This window comes from Phaenicophaeus curvirostris, chromosome 2, assembly GCF_032191515.1.
Source record: "Phaenicophaeus curvirostris isolate KB17595 chromosome 2, BPBGC_Pcur_1.0, whole genome shotgun sequence".
NCBI lineage: Eukaryota > Metazoa > Chordata > Aves > Cuculiformes > Cuculidae > Phaenicophaeus > Phaenicophaeus curvirostris.
Window position 1 is genome coordinate 36,045,277 of NC_091393.1, and position 18,978 is coordinate 36,064,254.

The 18,978-nt window shown below is 41.8% G+C and overlaps 2 protein-coding genes across 3 annotated transcripts in view; one reads left to right on the forward strand and one right to left on the reverse strand.

Annotated features, from left to right (window-relative positions):
- The window catches only part of AK9 (adenylate kinase 9), a 66,954-nt gene extending 54,323 nt beyond the window's left edge, over positions 1–12,631 (reverse strand). For both annotated transcript variants that reach the window (XR_011336968.1, XM_069851705.1), the window contains exons 1-7: positions 12,542–12,631; positions 10,203–10,332; positions 7,717–7,780; positions 5,902–5,954; positions 5,722–5,818; positions 3,137–3,249; positions 579–743 (exon numbers count right to left, since the gene is read on the reverse strand). Coding sequence is in view for 1 of the 2 variants with exons in the window: in XM_069851705.1 (XP_069707806.1) it covers positions 579–743; positions 3,137–3,249; positions 5,722–5,818; positions 5,902–5,954; positions 7,717–7,780; positions 10,203–10,319 (609 nt within the window). In the remaining variant the exon portion in view is untranslated. The remainder of the gene's footprint in view (positions 1–578; positions 744–3,136; positions 3,250–5,721; positions 5,819–5,901; positions 5,955–7,716; positions 7,781–10,202; positions 10,333–12,541) is intronic.
- Positions 12,632–12,890: 259 nt separating this feature from the next.
- Positions 12,891–18,978, forward strand: part of FIG4 (FIG4 phosphoinositide 5-phosphatase) — a 72,229-nt gene continuing 66,141 nt past the window's right edge. Inside the window, exon 1 of the mRNA XM_069851702.1 lies at positions 12,891–12,978. Within this exon, the coding sequence (XP_069707803.1) occupies positions 12,913–12,978 (66 nt within the window). The 5' untranslated portion in view covers positions 12,891–12,912. The remainder of the gene's footprint in view (positions 12,979–18,978) is intronic.

The window sequence follows — 18,978 nt, forward strand, 5'->3', positions numbered from 1 at the left end:
ACTGACCACAATCCTGTCCTGACGAAGTATAGTTTCTGCAAATTGAGAGGAATGTACCTAAAAATTGCACTGATAAGTCTCTGGTCAGCATTATAAACCATAGCAATTTAACCTGAATTCAGAATTAATAACTTTGTGAAAAAAACCCCAAACCAGTTGTAGTAGTCTAGCATCAAAACCAGAAACAAGCTAGTATCCTGCAAATACTAGTAAAACTTGCTATAATAAACAAAAATTATGAGATCTTTTATTTGCTTAGACCAAGAAACAGCAATAAAGAGTCACCATTCTCCTGATACATCCTTTTAATTTATGGCAAGAAACAGTTCAGTGACTTCTGAGGTAGAGACTGAATTCAGGTTAAGCTGTACAATAATCACCATTTTCTGTCATTTAAATCTACCATTTAAGTATTATCCCACAGCTCTTTAAGCAGAGCAGAAATGGAAATAACACTAGAGTTCAGCAAAGTCAATTCATAATGTAGTATGGTGATATTTTAGAATATCAGAATTTGTTCTGCTTTGTCTAGAGTACATTATAAGACTTAGTGCTGTTTAGAAGTTAGCAATATTTACCTCTTCTTCTTCCTGCTCTTCATCTTCATTCTCTTCACACTGATCTTTCTGTTTCTTGTGCTTTTCAATAATGTTAGGATCCCACTGGTTCCTCTCATATACCCGCCCTGAATCAGGGTGTTGCCTTTGTCCTGATATTCTTTGGCATATATCATAGTCTGAACACTAGCGAGGGATAATTAAAAGGAAATCATGTGTTTATTGTACTGTCATAATAATATTATTTTTCCTGAAACTGAAGGATTGTGGGTAGGAGTCTGGCAAATATTCGGATTCATAAACTTCTTCTCAAATAATATCCTGAATAAATGCAAAAATTTAAAAAGTAGCAAATATTAAGGAATGACTTAAACACTTACATAGTTTTTCCCTATCAGCATTTTACATTTCATACAAAGAGTGTAGCTGCTACATGAGCACATTTTACCACACAAGTAATACCATGTAGTATGACAAGTGAAGTTGTAGTTTGTGGATAAGTTTGTTACAGGCAGTCTTGTGATTGCTCTTGCAATTAATGCAATTTGGATTTGAGCAAGATTAAGTCACTTTTACTAGGTGTTTCTGACCGCTCAGAGCTCTACTATTACCCAAAAGCCTAGAGCCATTGTGTCAGAGACTAAAGGATTTCAGAAGTTTGGAGCTCAGGAAACAAGCAACGGTCTTTCCGTGAAAAGCCCTGTAGACACAAATTTAGTTTAATGTTAAACACAGATAAATCTGGATGTGCTCTGTGCTGGTAAAATCATTAATATTTAACATTTGAGACATCTGCCTATGAAGCTTATCCTAACTAAAATATCTATGCTAACCATAACATTCCTTTCAGCTAAAAGCAAACAGTCTGTGACTGTTTCCTCCTCCCCACTTCTGAGCTAAGATAATACTAGGTGTGCCGCTCCTATAGGCTCCACTGAAGAGCCTTATTTCTACGTTGTCCATTATACGCTGTTTGATCACTTCTTAAAACCATGGCTGTTAGCAAACTACTTGAGTCCATCCATTCCAGGGATGGATACCTGACTTTGTTAGCATTTGAAGGATTGTTATTCCACACCTCTTTCTTTTTTATGTTTCTGAAACAAAAAGTTGGTTGGGGCTCTACAATCCCTTAGCAGAGAACAGGGGAGCAGAGGGGGAGATGCTGTCTGAATGTTTGTTCACTATGATCACAATTAATTAAGCTTCTGTCTGACCTGCCCTAAATTGTACTTGCATTAATACACACTAAGTTGGGCATCTTAAGGTTCTACTAAGGAACTGGGGGGGCTGGGGGTGGGGGACAGGACACACAACACAACAAAAAATAAATAATTATTCCTTCTTTCTAAATCACAAACACCCACTCTTCAAATATATATGAAAAACCTGAGATAACAAGAATATATTGTAGTTGTTAACGTCAAATTGCCACAGAAATTGAGAACTGATTTCTACAGAAAATGCAGAGCTTTTTGAGACTATATTGCTAGCAACAGGCACACTACACTCATTTCCTGAGGTATCCTTTGAACTACTATAATACTTTAGGATATTTCTACAGTTAGTCATACAGCTGATATGACTGCTATATGACAGCACATTTTGAAGCAGGGAAGATGACATTTGATCAGACATAGTTCCTTTCTCAAAGGTGCATTTTCTGTCCTTTTTCTTGGAGAGACAAAATTTCTCTAAATTGGTCTGTCAGTAACAGTATTTCATTATTCCCAGAGTTATCTAGAATGTCCTGTCTTCCTTTCATTTTGATATAATGAAAATGGTTACAGTTCAGACATACCATAGAATGATAGAATGGTTTGGGTTGGAAGAGACCTTAAAGATCATCCAGTTCCAACCCCCCTGCCATGGACAGGGACACCTCCCACTGGATCAGGCTGCCCAAGGCCCCATCCAGCCTGGCCTTCAACACTTCCAGGGAGGAGGAATCCACAGCTTCCCTGAGGAACCTGTGCCAGTGTCTCACCACCCTCATCGTGAAGAATTTCTTCCTAATGTCTAATCTAAATCTTCCCCCTTCCAATCTAAAACCATTGTCCCTAGTCCTATCACTACAAGCCTTTGTAAACAGTGCCTGCCCAGCTTTCTTGTAGCTGCTTTCAAGTACTGGAAGGTCACTATAAGGTCTCCTCAGAGCCTTCTCTTCTCCAGGCTGAACAGCTCCAACTCTCTCAGCCTGTTCTCATAGCAGAGTTGCTCCAGGCCCTTGGGTCATCTTTGTAGCCCTCCTCCAACAGCTCCATATCCTTCTTATGCTGAGGATTCCAGAACTGGACACAGTTCTCCAGATGAGTTCTCACAGGAGAGGAATAGAGGGGCAGAATCACCTCCCTCAACCTGCTGGCCACACTGCTTTTGAGGCAGCCCAGGATACGGTTGGCCTTCTGACCAATGATTATAGGTAAACTAGTGTAATTCCATTCCAATATAAAAGGGAACAATTTATAATTCCTCATTAAACACTCAAATGCACTCAAATATTATCTTTTGACTTATGCTGCATATGAGTCTACTAATAATTAGGAAAATTCCTAGCAAGCTACTGAAGAGGACATTACCTTAATGTTAATCAGCAAATCCGGTTTTAATTTTAGATTCTTTATTTTCTCTATTTGTTGTGAAATAGTCATGTATTCCTCTGAGAGAGAAGGAAATCCACTGAGAACATAACCTGCCAAATACATTTTATCAAGTTTATATTTTAAAAGTTGATGTCAAATATACAACTAGTTATACTCATCTCCTTGAAACAATACATCTATTGAGCAATTCTAAACCATGTACATGACATATCACTATTCAAAAAATTGTGCACCTGCATCTACTCCAGATGAAACACAGCCAAAAAAGTGTGTTGTTTTCAGCATGGTATAGGACTCCCAAAGTGAGAAGAATAGGGTTGTAACACGGGGAAAAGTATAACACACTGTTTGTTCTCTGACAGGGTGTTTACCCCCAAAGTAATAATATTGTGGGGAGACTAACAATGCTCAAGTTTACCTAAGGCAACCATCAATCCGATCAGATACTAAGCAGGGGATTACCAAGAAACTTGTGAGAGAAAAGGAGCCATCTTAAAAAGAAGTATGAAAATTTGTGACTGGGGGAAGAAGCCACAGAGTCAAAATAAGGTAAAAGAACAGCAGCCAAACCAGATTTGATGTGCCAGCACTACAACCTTCCGTCTAGGTGTGACAGAGCAACCTCCCTCTTGGATGCTGGGAGTAGTCTGCATTTCAACGATTGGACTGACAGAACAGGGTTTAACACATAGTGATCCACATGTCAAGTGTGTGTGTGAGAGCTCATCAGGAGCTTTCTCACTGGTGGGTGGATTAGTAGAACGTAGGAAATGGCACACATGGATAGAGTATCCTCATTTCCAACAGCAAGTGCACTTAAATAAGTGAACATGCATTCTCAGGAGAGGGAATGAGTGCTTGTAACTTCCACCCATCTTTGAGAGAGGGTTTGCATGCAACCTTGAGTATACTCTTTGGAATTCGTTTTAGGAGGATGTTTAGAAACTTTAGAAATGTTAGTATCTGGTGAGTGCCTAGTGCTATAGTTTGTCTGTTGTGTGGCTGATGCTGAACCTTTGTTGACTGACAGTTCACTGACTGCCAGTTAATTACTTGCCATTAACAAATCAATAAACAACTGTGGTCTTGATTAGATATAAATCATGCTAATTGAGCAGTTTTCCCCTGTGATAATGACACAGATTTTTCCTTTGCAGATATTATTTAGGTTAATATGATATGAACTTCTTGTTGTTTTCTTCTTCTATTTTTTCTAAAAAAAGGAAGCATTTCAGCTACATAGAGGCCATCATTCTGTATTTTCTTATCTACAATACCCTAAAGTACAGGTATGCTTGTTATTTGCCAGTCCATCAGTGCATATGCTATTTTAAGAAAAGACACTGCTTATTTCAAGAAATAGCTTAGAAGCTTAAAACTTGACCTTCAGAAATGAAAAAAGAGATCTGGTTTTATTGGCTTACAATTTTTAAACATCGTAATTTGTTTTAGCATTTCTGAATAACTCTCAAACATTAGTCTCCAACATAATATGTGTTTATTATTTAAGTTGGAAGAATATAATTGAATATAATCCCTTCTTGTGCAGTGTTCAGAAACGTATTTTTTGTATTTTTTGTATTATTTGTATTTTAAAACGTTGAAAACAAAAGTTAGAAGTAAAAAACTCAGCCTCTCATACAATGTTTCTAAAATCTTTAATGAATAATTAGCAGCCAATTGACTGATTAGTTCCTGCTGAAAGCCTACTTAAGCTTTCCAAGGATTATATTATGGTAGAAACTAGAAAATACTTAATAAAAATTGGTTTTGGAGATGAGTTCTTGTTGGCAGGAAAAATAGTAAGGACATAGGCTATTCTATTCCTTGCTACTTTGGGGCACCTGCAATATAGAAAATGATTTGGTTCTTTTGACCAAACCTTTATCAACTTCATAGACACGTTTATAGCCTCTAGGATCTCTGCGGTCCTCTGTGGTACATGCATCTTAGGCAGTCATCAATAGCAAGATCATCAGCACTTGTCTTGACAGCCTCAATTAACAATCTTTCCTCAAACGGAGAATTATTACCACTACCAATACTATTCTTCTCTAACTTACCCTAAGTGAAAAAATGCAAAGGGAATAAACAATGTTGTAAGAAAAGAAAGACCCTAAACTTTGAATTTTAAATAATCCAGTTTCCTTATTTTTCCTTATTTTAAATATTTAAAACATCTTTGTTAGTGGATTTTTTTAGTTGTTGCTGTCATTACAGAAGTATTCAAGAAAAAAACCAAACAACTGCATTTTAAATCCTAAAACTTTTCTAATCAGGTAATAGTAGCAAATGAGAGTTATAGCAACACTTAATATTTGTGGCAAATTCATTTTCTCAAAATGAACACAGCATAGGATTGGTATGACACTTTCTGATCTCCCATATTGGTAAATTAATCCCTAAATACATTCTAATTTTTGTATATTCCATGACTTGAGAAGCTCACGAAAAGATGCTACCATCTAACACAAAATCAATCAAATTTGAGCAATAATGGATGCAAAGTGTGTCAAAACTATACCTAGCTCAATCTAAGGTTAGGCTATAAATATACTCACCAAAATGAGATGCTTCTGATGACTCAATTTTTTTCAGAATCATTTTTGTAACCAGTTCTTCAGAAATATTTTGACCCTTAAAAAGCAATTCTTGACACTAAAGTAAAATGTAAAACATGGTCTTAGATAATAAGTATTTGTCAAGAATGTGACAAAACTTACTATAAATTAGACATTTACCTTAAGCCCGTATTCTGTTTCTTCGTCAATATTTGTTTGAATTACTTCCAAAGCTGAGGAAGCACATCAGACAGAACAAAATTAAAATAATGAATAAAAAATTCTTCATATACAGACATGTACATGCAGAGATACACATATTCACACACACACACATACGAATCTTTATGTGTACTCCAAGAGATCACACTATTTTGTATGAACAGCCTTTATATTTAGGGCCATTATTATATTTTGTCCACCCAAAACTTGGTGCCTTCTGCCAGTGTCTGTGTAGAAGTTTTTCCCTACAGTTTAGCCTTGTACACACCACAGACAAATGCACAACAGAAGCCTTGCAGAATTATTTTAACTACTGCTTTATATCAAGTTAACATTACTGCTGTGTAATCCAGAGGTGAATGTCTGAGCTCAAACACTTCTCAAATTTTAAAAGCAAGTTTTAGAAAAAGAACTGTTTAGACACAAAAAAACCCAGTTGTGTATCTAAAGGGGTTTTAAAAAAGGGCTTTAAAGGCTTTTAAAAAAGCCCTTAGAAACTTACTCTTTATATATTTTAATTATCTAAAATTAAATAAATACTAAAACTGATACCCATCAAATTCTGCGTATAGTGACATCATAACAGAATGACCATGGAAGTCTTTCACACATCCATACCATTAAAATATGCTTACTCATATAAGTTTTTAAGAATGACCTTTAAGGCTATACCTATGTTATTAACAAATCAGGCCAGGGAAGCCAGGTGGTTCATGCTGCTACAGATAAAATCTTTCTCCCCAGAACATAGTGGATGTTCCACACTGTTCCTACTAGTAGTGATGACTGTCACACATACTATCCTTTATATTATGAACTAGGGTGTTTGGGAGAGTATTATTTGCCATAGGCCCAAACTAAGACATGGAATGTATTAATGCACTACACAGACAACAGAAAATCAGCACTGTGTACCCTGGCCTTGTTTCATTTATGTGCATTGACCTATTCATTGTATAAATGAATAGAAAGTATTTTGTCAAATTAAAAAGACTGTGAACAACCTTCCTATTTAATAATTCTCTAACTGTGACTACTTTTTAAATAAATAACACAGCACACAACAGATGTTCATACTCTGGTGTGAGTCCCGTGGTGGTCAACAAGATGATTAAGAGTGTTGAATGTACTAGGAGAAGCCAAAAGAACTGGCTTTGTTCAGCCTGGAGAAAACATGACATTTCTTATTGTTGCCTAAAGCTACTTACTGGGAAGGCACAAAGACAGAACCACTGTCTTCACAGAACTGCAGAGAGGACAGGAAGCAACAGACACAAGTAGGAACATGAGAAATCCCAATGGGACATTTTCTCATCATTAAGGTGGTCAAACATTGTAAAGCATTGCCCAGAGAGTTGGTGGAGTCTCCGTCTGTGGAGATATTCCAGACTCAACTGGACACGGTCCTGGGCAACATTCTCCAGTCGACTCTGCCTTGAGTGGAATGTTGGACTCAATGACCTCTGGAGGTCCTTTCTGAGCTATATTATTCACTTTTATGAATCAGCTTACAGGATTGGGAACAGAATTTGATTATTATGTGTTATGTATATCCCTTCTGAAAAAAAAAATAAAAAGCAAGAGAGAGAAAAGTGATTTTTTAAGCCTCTATAACTAAGTGGCCATTTTTCAGCAACTGCTTTTCTGGCAAAATGGTTGCAGTTTATCACATTCGGAAACATGTCACTTCAAACTTCGGGGAACAGTGAGGATATTCTAAACCAAAAGATAGTATGACACCAATGCAATGTTACAAATATAGCATATGTTTACCTTCTATGAAAATGCATTTCCATATTTGTGCTAGTTTTCTAGATAATGTTTTCTTTCCAGAACCCTTAAAATGAAAAACATACATTTAAAAGAAAAAACAGGCAGATGGAAAAATATCCAAAATGTATTCCACAATGAAGAATATATTTTCACATGATAAAAACAATTAAAAGCCATCATTAGGATTAGGGCCTCTGAGTTATGCACTGGGCAAACACAAACATTCTTTTTAATACCATCCTCTATTTTATACTGCCTAGCATTGCTAATATACTGTTACTGTCCTTTGCAGTTAGTTTTTTCCAAAGTAACAATACTGGCTTTGTTTCTGAGTGACTCTATCTAAAACTCAGCTATAACTTGCCCATAAATTCCTATGAGAAACTCACTAGGACTGAAATGTATTGTCTTCAGTCTCTAAGCAAATGATAATGCAAACCTGCTTAGCCATTTCTAAGATACATAAGGCTAGTATTCTTTGACTAAAACAATGAATACATTAAAGCTGCTCTTCTTAGTCCACACATCTGGTTTAGATACTGACAACATGTTTATCTCGTCACACTAATCCCAAGGAACCAACATAACCAAAAGTAACAAAGAGCATAGCTACCTGAATGGGATTTTACAAAAGTCACCATCTTACACCCTTAGGATTATGCTTTCTTTTCAAGGGGAAACAAGAAGACCATTTTTTGACAGTCAGTTTGCCTTAGATAAATGTTGTGATTAAAAAATAATAAAATACCACAAATAAATCACATTCCCAGTTAACAGTGTATCATCAAACTTTCTACAGCCTACTCATACCTTGCAACTTACAGACGTGATGAAAATATATGTATTTGGCTCTGTTTTAATGGCACTATGTTTTTAACTTAAAGGAAATATGAGATAGGTGCTCTACACATCAGCCGTATAAGTAAAATACATTATTATAGAAGTAGAACATTTAATTGCCTGCCCACTTGGCCAGCCTGTGCAATTTTTTTTTGTATTAATATCAAGCACGTACAGAAGGCAATTATTTCAGATGAGAGTGTATCTATTTCTTACACATTTTTTACATTGCCTTTCAAAGAGTATTTTTTTCTTGTTTGATCTATAAAAAGGTAAAGTTACCTTTTCATCTGAGGTTAGAAATTTGACATTTGTTTAAAACTAAGCAAACCAGGCCACTGTAATTTTCCACCAAGCTGAATGCATTCTTTCAGGTCTCATGCTGACCATAAGGCACACTTGTTGGCTGTCACCGTACACAGTCTCACTATGATGTCTGCAGCTCATCCACTTGCAGAACACCACCCTGCCTCCTTTCTCAGATGCAAGGTCAGATGCAAGGATTTGCAGCCAAGAATTACCCAGCAGCTGAAGCCAAGGAGCCAAGCAGTACAAAAGGATGCAGGCTTGTGCAAACACTACAGACTGGGAGCCTTCCAGCCTGCTGGAAGTCTTTGAAGAAAGGGAATGTAGCCATATCTTAGCACTAGGGCATTGATTTGGGGCTTGATTTGGTGGGTCAGCTGACACCGAAGCTTGGGTTGGTTGCCAGTTCTAGGTGTGCACCATTTATCTCTCCATCTGCTAGGCAGCAAAAAGCAGATTTCCATACAATCATTTCAAACTCCTTTGTGGTACCTAACAGAATTACACTCAAATGCAGAGGGCAAGCTGGTGGAGGACCTGTGTTCACACTGGAAGTGAAGAGCCCTGAAGGCACCTTTCATGGGCAACTGCAGCATTCAAGATGAAAGCATCTCTCAGGGCACCACTGGGGTGTTCAAGCTCACCCAGGCTTCAGTACAGACATAAGGCAAACTTGAACCAAAAAAGGACCCCCTTCAGCAAACTATTGCACTATTGCAAAAATTATTCACCTGCACTAGGGAAAAAGAAATCTGAGAGGTCTAGGATTAAAAAGTATCAAAATTTCCTAAGTAAAGGAGGCCAATAATTATTGGAGAAAAAGAGAGACTTTGAGTTTTAGTTAAAATATGATACCAATCTTCTTATCAGGATACCTTGGAGGGCTTCAGTTATTCCCAAATATATGATATATAATCACAGCAAGGTTCATTTAAATATTTAATATCTCATTATGTGTCTATAAGTCAATATATTAACCTGAAGCTTCTTGTGTGTCTATTTATGTCTTTAATGTGTCCAGTTTTTTAAAAGTTAGAATACTGAAATAATACCAAAACAATCCAGTTGCCACTGTGAAAAGAGAAGAAACTTTTTGAGCAACATGTGACTTTTAATTACAGTAATAATTCTAATTGTACTTGACTGGTCACGCAGGCCAAAAATTGGCCTCATTAAATGCAATCAGAATTTTAACCATACTCTGCAGAATTTGCAAAGTGGAAAAGATAAAAAAATAGGTCTCTCATCTTTTTGGTAGCATCATTAAACTAATGCTTTGAATGGAAAGGTAATATTATTAGCAGAATATCTGAAGAAAAGACTTGTGTCAGACATCTTACTGGCTTGCCAAGGACAATTATGCAAGTGGGCTTGGACAACAGAAAGGATTTTTCAGCTTCATCTTCATCAAAGATGTCTGCAAAGGGCTGATCTTGTTTTGCCACTTGTGAATCCATGAATTTTCTAAGACTGGGAGAAAAAAAAAAGCTTGTTGTAGCATAGATGTGTGCAAAATGACACACACTAAAAATGACACTGAAAAATAATGTTATACAAGACAAATTGCTTTGTAAAAAAAGCTCTTACAAGAAGAAAAAGCATTTAGAGAACATGGACATTGCATTAATTGCTAAGAAAGCAGTTGCTTTCAAAGAAGAAAGGATTATCAGAACCACTCCTGCTCCCCAACTGCAACTATATGAACATTGATAATGCCTTCTTCCTGACTCTCACACAGCCTGTAGCTCTTTTTTAAAGTGCATGTAGTAGTTTCATTGCCTTTTCCTTCCTGTTCCAATTACCACAGAGTTGTAACTTCTCTCTGGTTCCTGAAATAATAAGTGACAGGACAAGAGGAAATGGCCTTAACTTGCACCAGGGAAGGTTTAGATTGGATATTAGGAAAAAATTTCTTTACCGAAAGAGTGGTGAAGCACTGGCACAGGCTGCCCAGGGAAGTGATGGAATCACTATCCCTGGAGGTGTTCAAAAAACCTGTAAATGTGGTACTTCCGGACATAGTTTAGTAGGCACGTTGGTATTGTGTTGATGGCTGGAGTTGATGATCTTCAAGGTCTTTTCCAAACTTAACAATTCTATGATTCTATGAAATACACTATGACACAGCTAAGGAGTTGTCTCTGGAGCTTCAGAAACGGAAAACCCCCATAATGGTCAATGGAACTGCTCGCTGTGTCCACAGCTATGAGCATGAATAAGGCTTTGCAGAATTAAACCATGGTTTGTGACCTGTTCTGTAATCCTCTCATAAACCTGAACTTATCAATGACTGCAAGAGATCACACACTGAGCACTGTGCAACAAAGTGAAACAGAAACAAGCTTCCAGGAATAATGGGTTCTTGAAGGAGTAACAGTTTTAAACCAAGGGAAGGTAGATTTGGACTGGATATAAGGAAGTTGTTCAGCGTGGAGAAGAGAAGGCTCCAGGGGGACTTTATGGCAGCCTTCCAATACTTCAAGAGGGCTACAGGAAAGCTGAGGGCAGACTTTTTAGTAAGGGCTATTGTGACAGGACAAGGAGTAATGGTTTTAAACTAAGGGAGAGTAGATTTGGTCTGGATAGAAGGAAGACATTTTTTCCAATGAGGGTGGTGAAACACAGGAACAGCTTGCCCAGGGAGGTAGTGGAGGCCGCATCCCTGGAAACATTTGAGGTCATGTTGGATGGGGCTCTGAGCAACCTGACCTCATTAAAGATGTCCCTGCTTCTGCAGGGGCGGTTGGACCAGATGGCCTGAAAGAATCCCTTCCAACCCAAAGCATTCTACTATTCTAATTAAGGTGAGCTGGAGCAAAACACAGATGGGCCTTTTGGACAAATGGAGTTCAAAACAGTGAGGAGCTGGATGATGAAACGCTTGAAGCTTGCTTTCTTAAGAGATACATCTAAGTCTCACTCTGCCCTAAGCCTGAGTATCATTTTTAAATTAAAAAACTCTACCTCAGGATGAAAAACTGAAAAATCTTGTTTTGAAACACCAACCTGAAGTGTTCTTACACTCGCAGACATTCTGAATGGCAGGGACAGCATTCTAATATTAAAAAACCCCACCAGACATAAACCAACCCTCCATTTCTGTCACGGAAACTCACAGGCTGAACTTCACCTGGCATTCCCAGCAGTTTCACACCTTCTCAAACCTCTCATAGTATCGCAGAATCATAGAATCACTGGGTTGGAAAAGACCTCTTAGATCATCGAGTCTGACCATTCCTACCTGCCGCTAAACCACGTCCCTGTGCACCTCATCTAGCCGTCTTTTAAATACCTCTAGGGATGGTGACTCAACCACCTCCCTGGGCAGCCTCTGCCAGTGCCCGATGATCCTTTCTGTAAAAAGCTTTTTTTCCTGATATCCAGTCTGAACCTCCCCCGACAGAGCTTGAGGCCACTTACAACCCAGGGGCAACTTCCTAATCGCAAACACCCTCACTCAACCAAACCAACACGCAAACCAGACACCACCACCTCCACCCCCGGAGACCCTCAGGGGCGGGGACGGGGATGGGGATGGGGACGGGAATGGGGATGGGGATGAGGATGAGGACGGGGAAGGGGACGAGGATGGGGGTGAGGACGGGGAAGGGGACGAGGATGGGGATGGGGACGGGGAAAGGGATGGGGACGGAGACACGGGGCGGGGGGGGGCACTTACAGCGACCGGAGCACGTGAGGCGGGGCAAAGCGAGTTTGTTTACCCCGTAACCAGGGCAACGGCCGAGGTCCCGCCCCCCGCCCCTTTGCCCCCGCCCCCCGGCCGCCCGCGCCGCGGGTCGCTGAGGGTCCCGGGAGCTGTTCTTGGTGCTGACCCCGCGGCCCGGCAGGCGGCGGCGCAGGCGCTCTGTCCCGCCCGCCCGCGGAAACGCCTGCGCGGCGCCGCCACTTCCGCCTTCCGCCCGTCCCGGCGGCGGGGAGCGCGGGGCCCGGCCTCGGCGCGTTCCCCCTCCGCTTCCCGGCCGGAGCTCGGTTTCGGGCGGCCCCGGCCCTGTCCCCGAGAGCCGCGGCCCGGGCCAGCACGGGGCCGCCATGCCGGCGGCCGCCGCCCCCATCGTCAGTGCCGTGCAGAAGCTGGTGCTGTACGAGACCAGGGCTGTAAGTAGCGCCTGCCCTGCCCGCCGCCGCTCCCGGGACCGGCGGGAGTCTGGGTCACACCTGCTGGTGGGGGTCCTGCTGGTGCTGCTGCTGGTGGTGCTGCTGGTGCTGCTGGTGGTGCTGCTGGTGCTACTGCTGGTGCTGGTGGTGCTGCTGGTGCTGCTGCTGGTGCTGCTGGTGCTGCTGCTGGTGCTGCTGGTGCTGCTGCTGGTGCTGTTGGTGCTACTGGTGCTACTGGTGGTGGTGCTACTGATGCTGGTAGTGCTGGTGCTACTGGTGGTGGTGGTGCTACTGGTGCTGCTGGTGTTGCTGGTGCTACTGGTACTGGTACTACTGGTACTGGTACTACTGGTACTGGTGCTACTGGTACTCCTGGTGGTGGTGCCAGTGCTGCCGGTGCTGCCGGTGCTGCTAGTGCCGGTGCTGCTAGTGCCGGTGCTGGTGGTGCTGCTGGTGCCAGTGCTGCTGGTGCCAGTGCTGCTGATGCTACTGGTGCTGCTGGTGCTACTGGTGCTGCTGGTGCTACTGGTGCTACTGGTGCTGCTGCTGCAGTCAGTGTTTGCGCAGCTGCCTGTTTGTTGTGTCAGGTGGCTGCTGTCACTCAGCTGGGCCAAGAGCGCTAACTCGGGCAACAGTGAATGGAAACCGGGCAGCTGAGGTTGTCCAGAGCTGAAGAAGTAAGGTTTTAATTAAGGATTTAAACAGGCTGGGTGAAGCAGTGACCACCCACACCCCTGGTTACTTTTCCTGAGAGATTTCAGGTCTCACAAGCAGAACAGCTGGCACATGAAACACCTTCCCCAGTTTTCAGTCTGTCTTCTGGATGTGAGCTATTGAAGACTTCTAGAATTCCTTAATATTCTGTTCCAGATGCCATCGGGGTGTGCTGTTCACAGCATTTTTTGCCGTGGGCAAAGTATAAACTGGAGGTTTGAGTGGCTTTAGCCATGTGATGGCTGTAGCCATGTGATGAGCACACCCCTTGTGAGTCAGAATCCAGTATGTGTAAATACGCTGGCATAACACTGTGTTTACGGTCCTTTACTCCCAGTCAAATGTCTTGGTGTAGTTTTTCCTGTTTCATAGTAAGTTTTTTTTTTCACTTGAGGTAGTTTTGGATAGAATTGGGTGGCTTTAAGTGCAACAGTTAGCTCTAGGTCACAGTTCAGGTGTTACCTGTACAAAGATAGTTGATACACTGAAGTCAGTGTAGCCCCTTGAAGACATACCAAAATGAGAGATTAAAGCATGCAGAATTGTTGGTATCAGTAAATGGAAAAATTCTTTCCCCCTTGTGTCTAAAGGAACTATGTCCGCCTTAATGCATCTTGCACAGCAGTGCTGGAAAACACTATTTGTTGTTTTATTTTCAGCTAAATTATTGCTATATGAGAGAAGGATGGTTGGGAATCATAATTCCTGAATCTGGTCCTGAATTACTGAATTTAGTTGCTCTTGGCTCAAAACTCATGCTGCTTTTCAGATAGCTGAGATGTGACTTTCTGTGACTGGCACACACAGGTATCTGGCTTAATTTTCTCAGAGCTTTAAGACTCAGTTGCTGAGGGACAACCTGTCAACAATATTACGCTTTAGGGCTCTGTCAGCTAGCTACAATTCTCTAGGCCTCTCGAGCTGATCCTTTTAGCTCAGGAACCATGGTCTTTCATATCTGGCTGGGGATAGGTGTCAGTATCTGTTCCAATGGGCAAGTTTGCCTGTGCTTTGCTGTGCTCAGAATTGAGTAAGGGGCAGATCCAGCAGTCTGGATTGCTCAAAGAGGCAAGATGTTTTTGATCAGCCATGGGAGGCAGGGATTTGTGGATCAGTGTGTGCCACTTAATTTGTCTGAGCCAAGTAATGGTGTCTCAAAGCTGTTTATTCTGTCACTACTTGTAGGGGATGTAAAGGGAATTTTCCCTGACTGTGGTTATATGTTCTTACTAAGAAATAGAAAAAGCATACTATACTACCGTGAGTTGCAGTCCTTTGAGTTTTGAAATTTAAATTCTAGTCTTTTTTTTTTTTCTCCAAAGGAAAAGTGCTATAGGAATAATTTTGGAGTAAATATTGGAAAAGGGTTGATGCACTTATTAAAATCATAGATTCACTTAGGTTGGAAGGGATTTCTGGACTTCATATAGTCCAACCCCCACCTCAAAGCAGCTTCAGTGAACACATGATGTCAGGGCTCTGTCCAGCTGAGTTTTTAACACCTCCAAGTATGGAGATCCCACAGTGTCTGCAGAAAACATGTTGCAGTGCTTGACTACCCTCACAGTCAAAAAAAGAAATAGGGAGGGGGAGAGAGATAGAAAGAAGCAATTCCTTAGTTTAAGGTCGAATTTTGGATGTTTCAACTTGTATCTGCTGCATCTTGTCCATCCACCGTTCACCCTTAGCAAGAGTTTGGCTCTTTCTTATCCACACCTTCTTGTTAGATAATTTTAGGCAACAGTGATGTACTGCCAAAGCTTTCTGAAGGCTGAACAAACCTAGTTCTCAGTCTCTCCCAGTGCATCACATGCTCTGTCCTGATCATCTTGGTGGCTCTCTGCTGGACTCGCTCTGGTATATCTATTTCTGTCCTGTACTGCAGAGTCCAAAACTGGACATCAGACTCGATCAAGTCACAGAGAATTTTGGAAGGAAATTTGCTGTTACAGCTGATTCAGTGTCACATTCAGCAGCTGACAGACGTTCCCACTTCTTTCCCCAAGGTACAGCCTCCTTCGCATAAAATCTCACAATCATGCAGTTGCCAGCTGTGACTGTTAGTCACTGATGTGACAAAAGCATCACCGTGACACAAAACAGAAAAGCTTTTGCTCCTCTGATTTCTCTATGGCCATACACTTGCCAGGAAGCATGTGGGACCAGAAGTGGTGTCAGATATGGTGTAACAAAAATGTATCCTATGATTCAAAGGAACAACAGTGACAGGGGATGAGGAAAAGGCTGAGGTACTTAATGCCTTCTTTGCCTCAGTCTTTAGTTGTAAGGAGGGTCGTTCTGTCTGTGTACAAACCCAGGAGCCAGAGGAGCAAAATGAGGCTCTCGTGATCCAAGAGGAGGTGGTCAGAGCCTTGCTAGCCCAACTAGACAGCCACAAGTCTATGGGGCCAGACGGGATTCACCCAAGGGTATTGAAGGAGCTGGCGGATGTGCTGGCCAAACCCCTTTCCATCATCTTCCAACAGTCCTGGAAGACTGGGGAAGTCCCACTGGACTGGAGGCTGGCTGATGTTGTGCCCGTCTACAAGAAGGGTCGCAGGGAGGATCCAGGGAACTACAGGCCTGTTAGTTTGACCTCAGTGCCAGGGAAAGTCATGGAGCAGTTGATCTTGAGTGCTATCATGAAGCACATGCAAGAGAACCGGGTGATCAGGCCCAGTCAACACGGGTTTACAAAAGGCAGGTCTTGCCAGACTAACCTGATCGCCTTCTATGACAAAGTGACTCGGCTGCTGGATGAGGGGAAGGCTGTGGATGTATCTTCCTGGACTTCAGTAAAGTCTTTGACACAATTTCTCACAGCGTTCTGCTTGAGAAACTGTCAGCCTCTGGGCTGGACAGGCGCACACTCTCCTGGGTGGAAAACTGGTTGGCTGGCCGGGCCCAGAGAGTGGTGGGAAATGGAGTTAACTCCAGCTGGAGGCCAGTGACAAGTGGGGTTCCCCAGGGCTCAGTGCTGGGTCCAGCCCTGTTCAATGTCTTTATCAATGACCTGGATGAAGGCATTGAGTGCACCCTTAGCAAGTTTGCAGACGACACTAAGCTGGGTGGAAGTGTCGATCTGCTGGAGGGTCGGGAGGCTCTGCAAAGGGATCTGAACAGGCTGGACCGCTGGGCAGAGTCCAACGGCATGAGGTTTAACAAGGCCAAATGCCGGGTCCTGCACTTGGGGCACAACAACCCTATGCAGTGCTACAGACTAGGAGAAGTCTGTCTAGAAAGCTGCCTGGAGGAGAGGGACCTGGGGGTGTTGGTTGACAGCGACTGAACATGAGCCAGCAGTGTGCCCAGGTGGCCAAGAAGGCCAATGGCATCTTGGCTTGTATCAGAAACGGCGTGACCAGCAGGTCCAGGGAGGTTATTCTCTCTCTGTACTCGGCACTGGTGAGACCGCTCCTCGAATCCTGTGTTCAGTTCTGGGCCCCTCACCACAAGAAGGATGTTGAGGCTCTGGAGAGAGTCCAGAGAAGAGCAACAAAGCTGGTGAGGGGGCTGGAGAGCAGGTCTTACAAGGAGCGGCTGAGAGAGCTGGGGTTGTTTAGCCTGGAGAAGAGGAGGCTGAGGGGTGACCTCATTGCTCTCTACAACTACCTGAAAGGAGGTTGTAGAGAGGAGGGTGCCGGCCTCTTCTCGCAAGTGACAGGGGACAGGACAAGAGGGAATGGCCTCAAGCTCCACCAGGGGAGGTTTAGGCTGGACATTAGGAAAAAATTCTTTACAGAAAGGGTCATTGGGCAGTGGCAGAGGCTGCCCAGGGAGGTGGTTGATTCACCTTCCCTGGAGGTGTTTAAGGGACGGGTGGACAAGGTGCTAAGGGGCATGGTTTAGTGTTTGATGGGAATGGTTGGACTCAATGATCCGGTGGGTCTCTTCCAACCTGGTTATTCTATGATTCTATGATTCCTTGTGCAGACCTTGAGTGGGCAAGAAAGGGTTGATTTAAGTTGTCAGCAGGGGGAGACACGAAAGAGTTTACACTGATCATCCTGCTTATTTCTGTAGAACTTGTTTGTGTTAAAAGATGAAGAGATTAGATGGGTGAGAAAGTGGAAGTTGTTTAGTGAGGGTTTTTTTTCATTCATTTTTTAATTTTTTTTTTTTATTTTGGTTAAGACTGCAGTAGCATTATTTAAGTCAAACAGGAAAGGCTCTGGTAGTGTAATTGGAGTCAAACAAGGAAGACTCCCAGAGGTGGGAAGAACTGAATTCGGAGTGTCAACTGAAGCAACAGAGAGCAAAATTCTATATTTTCTATTAAAGTTTATGTTTAGGGTAGTTGCTAAGACCTGCCTGTTAAACTGATGCTCTAGGTCAATAAATACCATGGAGATATGAATTTTATCTCCTGTTTGTCATAGGAAGTTGAGAAATAGTCAGAAAAATGAACTGAAGCAGTTGTGTTCAGATCAATGCCAATAATCTTTCATTTTCTGCATACATTTACTGCTGAAATGTGCGCCAGAGGGCAGTAAAGATATTTCAGCAGCATGACTAACAAGAAACAAAAGATATTTTCCACTCTCCTTCAGGAGAAGATGGAACTTTAGTGTATCCGCCAAATGAAGCCGACCTGAAAGTGTAGGTTAGTTCGTTGGAAACTATCATAACCCTGAGGCGGTGTGACATTGAACAAGTCAATTTGTGCCACCTCTATGAAGGCATATCACTTGCCTATCTTTCAGGATGTTATAAGACTTAATTAATATTATTTTATTCTAATCAGGTTCTTCTACAGTCTCTGTCTCCACAGATTCCAAATGACTTGCACAAGCTTATTAAGCAATGTGACTAGCATAATTACTTGTAGATTTTTGTGCCCTTTCCCCTAGGGAAAAACAAGGCAGGGGTTTAGGGTCTTATTTTCTTCTTTGTTTGTTTTCTTTTTAGTATTTCTTTTCTCCTAAAACTAACCTGAAAGTTCTTACATTAACAAAAACAAAGTTCACTTACTTAATGCTGAAGTTAGTAAGTGGTCAAACTGGAGAAACCAATGTAGAAGATGATTTCACGGAAAAAAAAGCTAAAGAATTTTTACTTCATTTTTTTACTTAATAATTTTTAATTGTGAAGTGTGCTGATTTCTCTAGATGGTTGTCTGATGCACTTAAAAGAATGTTTGAAGTAGTAAACAATCCACTAGGAAACCATTACCTATCATAATTTTCTAGCTAGCAGTGGCTGTGAAATTTGGTTTCTCTGGAGTGATTTCATTAGCAGAAGACAACCTCTCTCAGCTGACTGTCCCATTCCCTCTGTAGTGGCATT